Source organism: Gadus chalcogrammus, chromosome 8 (assembly GCF_026213295.1).
Source record: "Gadus chalcogrammus isolate NIFS_2021 chromosome 8, NIFS_Gcha_1.0, whole genome shotgun sequence".
Classification (NCBI taxonomy): Eukaryota; Metazoa; Chordata; class Actinopteri; order Gadiformes; family Gadidae; genus Gadus; species Gadus chalcogrammus.
The window spans coordinates 13,916,599-13,929,262 of record NC_079419.1 but is presented as its reverse complement, the minus strand read 5'-3'; the positions used below and the strand labels follow the sequence as shown (position 1 = coordinate 13,929,262).

Here is a 12,664-nt window from a genome sequence, read left to right as displayed (position 1 = left end):
CCTGTATGTATGAAAATTATTCTAAAAAAATCAGAAAAAGCTAACGTAGAGTCATGTACAAATAGAAGGGTTGACAAACATGTAGATGAATCAGGATAGCCAATTGTTTTATTTAAATGTCAATATAAGTCGTACTATCAAATACAGCGATGATGAATTTATCTTTTAATGATATCAATCATAATATGTAAAATATATGTATAATAATAAAACATGTTATCATTGCTCATTTTATTCTGAATGCTAAAATATTTCTTAACTTTTAATCAAACTATTTGAACCCCTTAGCCATCTACTTTATCTATGTTTTTGCTCCAGGTTTCTTTTGTCTACTGTGAGTATTGAGTTCAGTACTTCATCAGGAAGGACACATTATATAAACAATGAAAAGTATTACAAACATGAAAGCAATGAAAGTAAACTTAAAAAACGTGAAGAGTAGAACTGATTAACATGATGACATGATGACCTCTTAAGGTTGTACGAGGTGGGTCTGCTGGTGCTGGGGGACAGCAGCGTCAGTCCAGGGCTGTGGTGGTGCTGGTTCTGGGGGACAGCAGCGTCAGTCCAGGGCTGTGGTGGTGCTGGTTCTGGGGGACAGCAGCGTCAGTCCAGGGCTGTGGTGGTGCTGGTTCTGGGGGACAGCAGCGTCAGTCCAGGGCTGTGGTGGTGCTGGTTCTGGGGGACAGCAGCGTCAGTCCAGGGCTGTGGTGGTGCTGGTTCTGGGCGTCCTGCTGGTCTTGTTGGTGTGGAGGAGCAGGAGAGCCAGGCCACAGCAGCAGAGCACACTCTTCACCACCATCACTGTGTAGAGCACAGACGCCAGCCTGGCTCTGGACAGCACCTGGAGGGACTCTGGGACCCCACCAACACACAGCCCATACTGGTTTATACTGGTCCATGTGCACCATAGAGGCCTATGCTGGTTTATGCTGGTCCATATGCAACCCAGTGGTTTATACTGGTCTATACGGACTATAGTGGTCTATACTGGTTTATACAAGTTAATTTTCCCCATAAGGGTCTATACTGTTTTATACTGCTTTATATGCATCACATTGCTTTAAACTGCTTTATACTCCTTCATATGCAACCTGGGGTCTTTACTGGTTAATTTGCACCATTGTGGTCAAGACTGGTTTATATGTACCAAATAGACCACAGTGGTCTACAGTGGTCCATATGAAGGTAATTGAAATTCCAGGTTCCAGGTAGTGGGGTTAGTTTAAGACTACATATCCCAGGTGATATAGTGGGGTTAGTGATAGACAACAAGCTGATTGTTATAGGGTTGTAGTTCTTCATTACCTGCTGGGATCTCCTCCTTCAGATCGCTCTCATGCTCAACACTGCAGATGTATTGATCTGTGAGGGTTTCTCCCTGATCAATAACCAGGATGCTGGCAGCGTATGTCGGTCCTCTGAGCTCCAGCTGCTCCCCCCCCTCCCCCCCCTCCCCCCCCCCTCCGCCCCCCCCTCTCCTCCTCCAGGACACCCGGACCTCCTCAGGGAACATGTCTCTGGCTACACACAGCAGGGAGCGCCGGCCCTTTAAATCAGCTCTCGTCGCTGGGTAGACGCTCACTTTGGGCCGCTCCACTGACCTGTCTGAGTTTAACAGAAGAACCAATCGAGAGACAGAACACAAGTCACATGGTGTCAAAACTGTGGAAATATTAGCAGAATTATTATATTACATATTACAACATATGTTAAGAATTAAATAACTCTGAAAACAATATGAAGGGAGGCAATCACTTCATAATTTGTGTAAAATTATTATATTTTGTAATTGTAATATTATTTTATTTTTATAAGTACTATAATTAAAATTACTAAGATTTTAAACATGATAATTAAAATCATTTAAAGTAGTCAAAGAAACTACATTAGCGATCTAAAAAAATGGAATAATAAATATTTACATATATAACTATGTTATACATATAATATATCTGATTTATGTATCAAGCCCAATACACATACCATGTGCATTTTCCATAATAAACATTATATAGATACAATATCATTAATATTTTTACATTATTATTTCTACTTTGTGAAATAATAATTGTTTTGAAGATTAGTAATGTACATAATAGAATAGAATAGAAACAGATCCTACCTAAAAGGAGGCTTTAATTAATATTGGCAAACTGTTGACATTAATGTTGGCTTTTAATAGCATAATATTACAGTTTTAATATTGGTTTGAAAATTGTCATGTGCTGATTTTTGTCCCCATAATGATAATTCATAATAATATTATACTGATGCATAGTTTATTAATAGCATTAGTGATATTTTAAGCTGTACAGACGGAACATGAATCTTCAGACAACATTGACTTCTCTAGCACAACTCAAAGAGGTCAAAACACAACCAACTGGAAATATTAATGCACTCATATTCTCCCCAACATAAAATGAAACACAAAGACAGAGAAACCATGAAGCAGTGATCTTACCTGTAACAACCAGGGTGGTACCGCGACCAAAGATATCCACAGTGAAATATCCTGTATCATAAACCTCTGCTCACCGCCTGTGATGCCGTCAACGCTGATCAATAACTTGTTGATCACATCGATCACCTACAGATGATCAGCACCACTACAAGGGAAGCGTGGGGATGAATGTTCTTATCCTGAGAGGAGGGCTTTGTAAGAGGCTGCAGAGTAAATCAGCAGAGTTTATATCATTCCTCAGTAGAAATGTCTCCAAGGTCTTCTTCTCTTTTCATCGTTGGCTTTAATAACCACCTCGTTCCGACTCGTTCCTTCTCAAGGAAGACGACGATGTAATAACTTCAAGAGAGTGCTTCACTACCACAGAGCTCAGTATTTAACTAGATTCTTGTTTCTTCAGGTGTGAGCATGAAGTCTTTAATTTCCGTCCGAGCCTCCAGATGTCTGTCTTTTACTCTTTAGTTTGATCCACCTCACCGTAACCAACAACAAGTTCAGTGATGATATTAACTCTGCACAGTATAGGAGAGGCTTGGATTGAAGCCTAGAATACAGACAGTAAGGTCCAGGCTGTGATCTAACTGTGAAACAGAGATTGATTCAGATCTTCTCACTCAAGTCCAGTTTACATTAGCGCCTGAATGTAGATTGAACAGCCAATGAGACATGACCTGCTGGGTCATGTGATCACCAGAGTTTTTGTACGGGCAGGAAGGAGAACGTCTCACTGTGTGACACCACTAATCCAACAGGAACAGTAGTAGGTGGCAGAATGGGACGCTTTCACCTCCTGAAGCAACAACTCCCAGCTGTTCTCTTTGAGGACTGATGAGAAATCATCCTTCTGAGGATGGTTGTATCTTTTATCAAGATCACCATTACTCTTGTCAATGTCGAGAATCAGGGTGAAGGTTTCGCTCTCTTTCTTCTGGTACCAGTAGATATAATTACTACCACACTGTTCAGTGTTTGTACATCTGAAGGAGACGGCTTTCCCTTTGCTCCTGGTCCACGACACCTGGTCCTGAGTCAGCTCTGCTGCCATGGCAACCACCGCTGTAGGGACAAGAGCACATGGATGAGCATCCGTGTTCTGGGGTGGACGAAACCCGATGTGTGGTGAGTTGTGATTGGTGGGAAACTGTCACCTAAACACAGGGAGCTCCAGGCAGCCCTAGAGAGTAGAAGCATCTGGTCTGTAGGAGATGCTGAGGAGAGGGGCTGCCACTGAGACCAGGGTGAACCAGGGTGGCCTCAAATAGGTCCTCAACACCAGCCCACCTCTCCCTGGGCTGGAGTGGGAGGGCTGCTTTTGAGTGACAGCTCAGTGGAACCAATGGCGTGGTGTCTGTGTGTCACATGATTCTGAGCCAGAGGACCAATGGCAGCACAGAGTCAGGATTGACATGTGAGTAAATGGAGAAGAGCCATATTTCAGATGAATGTGTTTGAACCTGTAGCTGAAGTTAAATATAACCACATATCTGCTGTTGAATCATTCCTTCAGCTGCAGTGAAGTTGGTGTGTGCGTGCGTGCGTGTGTGCGATTGTGTCTTTGTTGGGGATCAGATGAGCTCAGGTTCTCTGCATTAGTGCAGACCTGAATCTGTTTCCTCCATCAGCTCCACCTCCACCGGCTACAGACCACAAACATCTCAGAGAACCACATCCTGTTCACCAGCACTGATGAGGAGCTGTCAATCAAAAGAGCAGCATGGTCATATCCTTGACGACCGAGGTATCTGTGGAAATGGAAAGAAGAGCATGCTTGATCACATACTGCAAACTAAAACCATACTGATTATTGTAGAGTTAACATAGTTACTTAATAATCTACTCAGAAGTATTCTAAACACATATATTAGCAACAAGAAAAAGAAAATCCATAAATCAGATTCCAAAAAAGCCAGAATATATGTTATTTATGCCCAAAATATTTACAATATTTAGACATTTTAAATATAGAAATTCTTAAATATGTATCCTACAAAGAAATCAGCTAAATATGGTCTTTTATTCAAATTCATCCAAATAAATAGCATATATATATACTTTAAATGTTTGTATGCTGCCTTCTTGGCCAGGACTCTCTTGAAATTTTTTTTTTTAATCTCAATGAGAATATTCCTGGAAAAATAAATAAATAAAATAAATAAATAAATTAAATAAATATAGATATATCAATTTAAAAAAATTGGAAATAATAATAATAATAATAATAATAAATTCAATTTATATAGCGCCTTTCAAGGTACCCAAGGTCGCTTTACAAGAGGTGTACACAGGGGGGGGGGGCAGGTTAAAGGCCATAGGCCTCTAAGAAATGTGTTAAATGTGTTAATTGACTAGATAGAAATGTATACTTAACAATTAGCTACACACCATGAAATGTATTCCGAATTGGAAACTGTTTTACACTAACATTTTAAAAATATAAGTCTTTATTCAATTACTTTATATTCCAAATTAAACCAAAATAATAGACCAAGAGATCAACAACAAAGCTAAGATTAAGATTCCCCATCCCTCTACTAAGCAAGGTAATACAATTATTTCTACTGCACAATATTTGTTGATCTTTTCAGATGTATTTGCATGCTCCGTGATAGAGTGAGATAGACAGGAAGGTTAGGGAGAGAGAGCGGGGGACATGCAGCAAAGGACCGCTGGTAGGAATGGACCCGGGGTGCTGCGGTGAGGACTGGCCCCTAAATGCTACGCGCTCTAACCGGTGAGCTCCACTGCGCAGTTTTACACATCATTTTCTCTTTTCTCTAATATTTATCTTTTATATTTTCACTTACTGGAACATTGGGAGAATTGAACACATTTCTGCCACTTTCTTTGCAATATTTAGTCCATAAATAGATAAGGGCTGTGATATTTGTTTGTATAAGATCAGGTTTCAGACTCAAAAGGAGACTCAAACTCAGGATGAGAAGGTTAAACCAAAATTATCTTAATCTCTGCAGATTATCAAAAATAATGATCGCCATTAAACAGAAGTTTAATCATTCACTAGGAGACTTAGTAGACTTGCTTAGCTACAGGACAGGACCTTCAGACAAACGGATAACAAACGGAGGGCTTGAATACAAATGAGGACACAATTAACCAATCAACAAATCAACACAGTTGGAAGAAAATCAACGATAAGGATGGGAAGGAAAAGAATAACTGAGGACATCTGGAGGAAGAAACTAAAACTACACAAAGACAAACAACCGTTGAGACTGTGACAGGTTGGTTTCATAATTATCATGGCCAGCCATTTCCTGAATAACCCTGGTGTTAATAATAAAGAAACACTCGTCAATAAGGTGCTCCTTCAGAACTACAATAAAAGGTTTCAGAATAACAATAAACTACTTCTGATTCACAATAAACTCATTCTGAATCACAAAATGGTGCTCCTTCAGAACTACAATAAAAATATTTAATACTACAGTAAACCTACCTGACTCTTTCAGAACTACACAGGGAATCCATCAGTTGATATGGTGCAAGGCTTTTTCTCCATGTTTTCTGCCGATTTGAGCTTTTCAAGCATTGAGGGGGTTTATTAAGAAAGGAAATGTGTTTCTCACCTATGAAGACGTCCAATTTTGGGGGATATCAAATTTCATCGCACCTTGAACTTAAACACCCTGAGCGTACACTAGACTTATAAACATCTAGAAAGTAAGTAGCAGATAACATTCTAGTTCAAAGTTAACTTCACATTAGAGCAAAGTTAAAATCGATTCCCATTGTGTCTTGAAGCATACTTAGTGGAGTTAGTTCATTGTCTTAGTTCATCTAAAGGTTCTGTTCAGAATCGTTGTTACGAAAGATTTAGAAAATACGCTTCTTTAAAATAACATAATTCATCTTATGAATACAACTCCATTGATAGACAACCAGCTAATGTAACATTTGAGATTTTTATTATTTTAAATGCATGTTCATACCTAATAATAATAATAATACATTCAGCTCATATTGCGCTTTTCTAAATACTCAAAGTCGCTGAACAGAGTAAACAGAAAAAAAACAATTAATAATAACGTATATAAGTAAAAAGATAAAATAGGAGGAAAATAGGTATCTAAAAAACTGAAATAGGTATAAAAGACTAAGAATAGTTAAAAGGAGGGAGGGTAGAGAAGAGAAGGAGGTTATGTGTTGAAAGCGATCTTGAAAAGGTGGGTTTTGAGGGCCTGTTTAAATGAAGGGAGTGTGTTAGATGATACATGTGCAACAGTACACACTAAGAAACCAGCAACAGAAAACTGTGAAAAGCTCATGCAGTTTTCTGGTCCGAACACTGGAGGGAAAAGAGCAGAAGAACGTGGAGAGTAGAAATGAATTACAACATTACATGATGACATGATGACATGATGACATGATGACCTCATATGGTTGTACGAGGTGTGTCTGCTGGTTCTGGGGGACAGCAGCGTCAGTCCAGGGCTGTGGTGGTGCTGGTTCTGGGGGACAGGAGCGTCAGTCCAGGGCTGTGGTGGTGCTGGTTCTGGGCGTCCTGCTGGTCTTGTTGGTGTGGAGGAGCAGGAGAGCCAGGCCACAGCAGCAGAGCACACTCTTCACCACCATCACTGTGTAGAGCACAGACGCCAGCCTGGCTCTGGACAGCACCTGGAGGGACTCTGGGACCCCACCAACACACAGCCCATACTGGTTTATACTGGTCCATATGCACCATAGAGGCCTATGCTGGTTTATACTGGTCCATATGCACCATAGAGGCCTATACTGGTTTGTACTGGTCCATATGCACCATAGAGGCCTATGCTGTTTTATACTGGTCCATATGCATCATAGTTGTCTATACTGGTGACGCTATACTGGTTAATACGCACCGTAATGGTTTATACTTGCCTATACTGGTTTTCACAGTTTAAAAAAGTATTTTTTACTGGTTTTAACACACCATAGTGATCTACACTTTTCTATACAGGTTTATACGCACCATAGAGGTCTACAATGGTCCATTCATGCCATACTGGTTTATAATGGCTTGTACACTCCATACTGTTATAAAGTGGTTGTAATGGTTTATAATAGTTTGTACTGGTTTTCACTCCATGGTGTATACATATATTAATGTATTCTTGATGAGATACCACCCTGCTAATCCAGAGGCCACTTGAGGTTCCTACAGCAGTTCAGAGTGAGGGCAGCTGATCTTACGGTGTGTTTCATCTGAAGGACCTTCTCTGGGTCTCCCTGGACGCCGGGGGTCCGTAGTTACTGCCGTCGCTAAGGTAACATCTGTCTTTCCGGGGCCTTCTGAAGTCAAGGTCATTTCTGTCATCCCGTGGCCTTCTGACGTCAAGGTTATATCTGTTGGAGGTGAGTCAGCATTAGTGGGTTAGTGATAGACACCATTTTTCAGGTGATAGCCAGTGGGGTTAGCTTAAGACTAGATGTCCCAGGTGATAGACAGTGTGAGATAGTGATAGACAACAAGCTGATGTGTAGGGGTTGTAGTTCTTCATTACCTGGGAACTCCACCTCCTGCAGACCACTCTCATGCTGAACACTACAGATGTATGGATCCATGAGGGTTTCTCCCTGATCAATAACCAGGATGCTGGCAGGGTATGTCGGTCCTCTGGGCTCCAGCTGCTCCCCGTCCTTCCCCCCCCCTCCGCCCCCCCCTCTCCTCCTCCAGGAGAACTGGACCTCCTCAGGGAACATGTCTCTGGCTACACACAGCAGGGAGCGCCGGCCCTTTAAATCAGCTCCTGTCGCTGGGTAGACGCTCACTTTGGGCCGCTCCACTGAACTGTCTGAGTTTAACAGAAGAACCAATCAAGAGACAGAACACGTGTCACATGGTGTCAAAACTGTGGAAATATTAGCAGAATAATTATATTACATATTACAACATTATGTTAAGAATTAAATAACTGAAAACAATATGAAGGGAGGCAATCACTTCATAATTTTTGTAATATTATTATATTTTGTAATTGTAATATTCTTTTATTTTAAGTATTATAATTAATATTACTAAGATTTTAAACATGATAATTAAAATCATTTTAAGTAGTCAAAGAAACTACATTAGCGATCTAAAAAAAAAAATAATAATTAATATTTACATAAATATAACTATGTTATACATACAATATATCTGATTTATGTATCAAGCCCAATATACATACCATGTGCACTTTCCATAATAAACATATATTGATACAGCATCATTAATATTTTTACATTATTATTTCTACTTTGTGAAATAATTGTTTTGAATATTAGAAATGTACATAATAGAATAGAATAGAGACAGATCCTACTTAAAAGGAGGCTTTAATTTATACTGGCAAACTGTTGACGTTAATGTTGGCTTTTATTAGCATAATATCACAGTTTAAATATTGATGATTCTTTATCATTATGGGGATGATTTTTGTCCCCATAATGATAATTCACAATAATATTATACTGAGGCATAGTTTACTAATAGCATTAGTGATATTTTAAGCTGTACAGACAGAACATGAATCTTCAGACAACACTGACATCTCCAGCACAACTCAAAGAGGTCAAAAAACAACCAACTGGAAATATTAATACACTCATATTCTCCCCACCATAAAATGAAACACAAAGACAGAGAAACCATGAAGCAGTGATCTTACCTGTAACAACCAGGGTGGTGCCACGACCAAAGGTTAGGATATCCACAGTGAAATATCCTGTATCATAAACCTCTGCTCACCGCCTGTGATGCCGTCAAGGCTGATCAATAACTTGTTGATCACATCGATCACCTACAGATGATCAGCACCACTACAAGGGAGGCGTGGGGATGAATGTTCTCATCCTGAGAGGAGGGCTTTGTAAATGCCAGCAGAGTAAATCAGCAGAGTTTATATCATTCCTCAGTAGAAATGTCTCCAAGGTCTTCTTCTCTTTTCATCGTAGGCTTTAATAACCACCGGAGACTCGTTCCTTCTGAAGGAAGACGACGATGTAAGAACTTCAAGAGAGTGCTTCACTACCACAGAGCTCAGTATTTAACTAGAATCTTGTTTCTTGAGGTGTGAGCATGAAGTCTTTAATTTCCGCCCGAGCCTCCAGATGTCTGTCTGTTACTCTTTAGTTTGATCCACCTCACCGTAACCAACAACCAGTTCAGTGATGATATTAACTCTGCACAGTATAGGAGAGGCTTGGATTGAAGCCTAGAATACAGACAGTAAGGTCCAGGCTGTGATCGAACTGTGAAACAGAGATTGATTCAGATCTTCTCACTCATGCCTAGTTTACATTAGCGCCTGAATGTAGATTGAACAGCCAATGAGACATGACCTGCTGGGTCATGTGATCACCAGAGTTTTTGTACGGGCAGGAAGGAGAACGTCTCACTGTGTGACACCACTAGTCCAACAGGAACAGTAGTAGGTGGCAGAATGGGACGCTTTCACCGCCTGAAGCGACAACTCACAGCTGTTCTCTTTGAGGACTGATGAGAAATCATCCTTCTGAGGATGGTTGTATTCTTTGTAAATGTTACCATTACTCTTGTCAATTCGAAGAATCACGGTGAATGTTTTCGTCTCTTTCTTCTGGTACCAGTAGATATAGTTAACACACTGGTCACTGTTACATCTGAAGGAGACGCCTTCCCTTTCAATCCTGGTCACCGACACCTGGTCCTGCAGCTCTGCTGCCATGGCAACCACCGCTATAGGGACAAGAGCACATGGATGAGCATCCGTGTTCTGGGGTGGACGAAACCCGATGTGTGGTGAGTTGTGATTGGTGGGAAACTGTCACCTAAACACAGTGAGCTCCAGGCAGCCCTAGAGAGTAGAAGCATCTGGTCTGTAGGAGAAGCTGAGGAGAGGGGCTGCCACTGAGACCAGGGTGAACCAGGTTGGCCTCAAATAGGTCCTCAACGCCAGCCCACCGTCCCCTGGGGTGGAGTGGGAGGGCTGCTTTTGAGTGACAGCTCAGTGGAACCAATGGCGTGGTGTCTGTGTGTCACATGATTCTGAGCCAGAGGACCAATGGCAGCACAGAGTCAGGATTGACTTGTGAGTAAATGTAGAAGAGGCATATTTCAGATGAATGTGTTTGAACCTGTAGCTGAAGTTGAATATAACCACATATCTGCCGTTGATTCATTCCTCCAGCAGCAGTGAAGTTGGTGTGTGTGTGCGTGTGTGTGATTGTGTCTTTGTTGGGGATCAGATGAGCTCAGGTTCTCTGTATTAGCGGAGACCTGAATCTGTTTCCTCCATCAGCTCCACCTCCACCGGCTGCAGACCACAAACATCTCAGAGCACCACATCCTGTTCCCCATCACTGATGAGGAGCTGTCAATCAAAACAGCAGCATGGTCGTCTCCTTGACAACGAGGTATCGGTGGAAATGGAAAGACTCTGATCTGTGGTGAGAGAACAGCATGCTTGACTGTGTACTGCAAATTAAAACCACACCGATTATTGTAGAGTTTCAATAAAGTTATTTAATAATCTACTCAGAAGTATCCTAAACAAGTATATTAGCAACAAGAAAAATAAAATCCATAAATCAGATTCCAAAAAAGCCAGAATATATGTTATTTATGCCCAAAATATTTACAATATTTAGATAATTTTAATATAGAAATCCTTAAATATGCAACCTACAAAGAAATCAGCTAAATATTGGCTTTTTTTTTCAAATTCATCCAAATAAGTAGAATATAGATATATGAATAAAAAAAAATGGAAATGTGTATGTGTTAAATGACTAAATCTAGAGTAATTGAACGATAGAAATGTATACTTAACAATTAGCTACACACCATGAAATGTATTCCGAATTGGAATCTGTTTTCAAGATCAAGATTCAATACTTTATTGCCATACAACTCTGTACAAGTTGCCAGGGATTTGTGTCAGTGTGCTCATGACAGTACATGACAGTACAAGACCCACACAAAAGACACATAAAACATAGAACATAATTTCATCCATGCAATATCCTTCCAAGGATCCCACACATAAGACATATAGCCCACTTCCACCTGGTTAACCGGCCAGGGTAAGTGCTGTATGTTTGATTAAAGTGACAAGTGCATATAGGTGCAAGTGATGTGCAAAATGGAGCAAGTCATGTGCAAATCTGCATAAGGTCCAATAAATAAGTACATAGTTAAGAAAACTCACATTATATAAAAACAGAGTAGAAATTAGCGCGTATTATACTATACAGGGCCACTGGGGGAGTCTGCATTCCTGATATACTGGTGTAGGGATGTAGAGTTGTTAAGAGATGTAATGGACCTGCAGTATGTGCTGTTGAGGAAGCGGGAGGTTTTAGTTTTGATGGCCCTCAACCTTCTACCTGATGGGAGTGGATTGAAAAGGGAGTTGGCAGGGTGTCATTTATCCTGAAGAGTTTTCAGGCCTCTTCTGTGGATAGGGGCCTCGTAGATGTCTGAGATGGGAGGGAGACTGCAGCCAACTATCTTGGAGGCCGTATGGACAATCCTGTCTAGTCGCATCCTCTGCTGGACAGTAGGGTTGCCATCCCAGACTGTGATTGAGAACGTAAGGATGCTCTCAACGGTGGCTTGGTAGAACTGCTGCATCCCCTTGCAGGCCACCCCAAACTTCCTTAGTTGGCGGAGGAAAAAGAGCCTCTGGTGGGCTTTTTTAATAATAGTAGTGATGTTATCTACCCATTTCAGAGAGGAGGAGATTATTGTGCCCAGAAATTTGAAGCTGTCTACCCGTTCCACCACCGCCGCATTGATGGACAGAGGTTGGGTCTCCTTCCTCTGTCTTCGGAAGTCCACCTCTAGGTTGTGGTGGGAACACCATTCAGTTAGGGAAAGGATCTCATTTCTGTAGGCACTGTCATCATCCCCTGAAATCAACCCTATCAAGGTTGTATCATCAGCGAATTTAAGCATTTTCACTGATTCACTGAGTGATATGCAGTCATTAGTGTACTCAGAATATGACAGAGGTGATAATACACACCCCTGGGGGGCACCAGTGCTAATGTGTTTGGCCTGTGACAACTTGTTATTGATTTTGACAACTTGTGTTCTTTGCTGTAGGAAATCTAAAATCCAGTGACATAAGGAGTTCTGGACACCCATGTTTTGGAGTTTATAGAAAAGTTTTCTGGGTAGAATCGTATTAAAAGCAGAGCTGCAGTCTATAAAAAGTACCTTTGCATAGTTGC

At 40.9% G+C, this 12,664-nt stretch overlaps 2 protein-coding genes across 2 annotated transcripts; both read right to left on the bottom strand.

Annotated features, from left to right (window-relative positions):
* Nucleotides 1-347: 347 nt before the first annotated feature.
* On the bottom strand, nucleotides 348-3,694 carry LOC130387322 (uncharacterized). Its single transcript, XM_056596347.1, has 6 exons — nucleotides 3,616-3,694; nucleotides 3,206-3,523; nucleotides 2,468-2,518; nucleotides 1,309-1,608; nucleotides 707-855; nucleotides 348-353 (listed from the first exon to the last, which is right to left on the bottom strand). The coding sequence occupies exons 1-6, from the start codon at nucleotides 3,656-3,658 to the stop codon at nucleotides 348-350; spliced, it is 867 nt and encodes a 288-aa protein (XP_056452322.1). The 5' UTR covers nucleotides 3,659-3,694.
* Nucleotides 3,695-6,910: 3,216 nt separating this feature from the next.
* LOC130387318 (uncharacterized) lies at nucleotides 6,911-12,386 on the bottom strand. Its single transcript, XM_056596344.1, has 7 exons — nucleotides 11,937-12,386; nucleotides 10,707-10,743; nucleotides 9,858-10,166; nucleotides 9,118-9,174; nucleotides 7,969-8,259; nucleotides 7,658-7,810; nucleotides 6,911-7,113 (listed from the first exon to the last, which is right to left on the bottom strand). Exons 1-7 carry the CDS (start codon nucleotides 12,384-12,386, stop codon nucleotides 6,953-6,955), a joined length of 1,458 nt encoding a protein of 485 aa, XP_056452319.1. The 3' UTR covers nucleotides 6,911-6,952.
* Between the last annotated feature and the right edge of the window lie 278 nt (nucleotides 12,387-12,664).

What these genes read in the sequence shown, in the direction of transcription:
- LOC130387322 (XM_056596347.1), bottom strand. Translation starts at nt 3,658, where the DNA reads ATGCTTCTACTCTCTAGGGCTGCCTGGAGCTCCCTGTGTTTAG. An exon ending in CTGGAGCTCCCTGTGTTTAG is followed by an intron (nt 3,524 to 3,615) that starts GTGACAGTTTCC and finishes TTGTCCCTACAG; the next exon opens with CGGTGGTTGCCATGGCAGCA. An exon ending in CTGTTCCTGTTGGATTAGTG is followed by an intron (nt 2,519 to 3,205) that starts GTGTCACACAGT and finishes TTTATGATACAG; the next exon opens with GATATTTCACTGTGGATATC.
- LOC130387318 (XM_056596344.1), bottom strand. Translation starts at nt 12,386, where the DNA reads ATGCTTAAATTCGCTGATGATACAACCTTGATAGGGTTGATTTCAGGG. An exon ending in GATGGAGGAAACAGATTCAG is followed by an intron (nt 10,167 to 10,706) that starts GTCTCCGCTAAT and finishes TTGTCCCTATAG; the next exon opens with CGGTGGTTGCCATGGCAGCA. An exon ending in GCAGGAGGTGGAGTTCCCAG is followed by an intron (nt 7,811 to 7,968) that starts GTAATGAAGAAC and finishes CACCTCCAACAG; the next exon opens with ATATAACCTTGACGTCAGAA.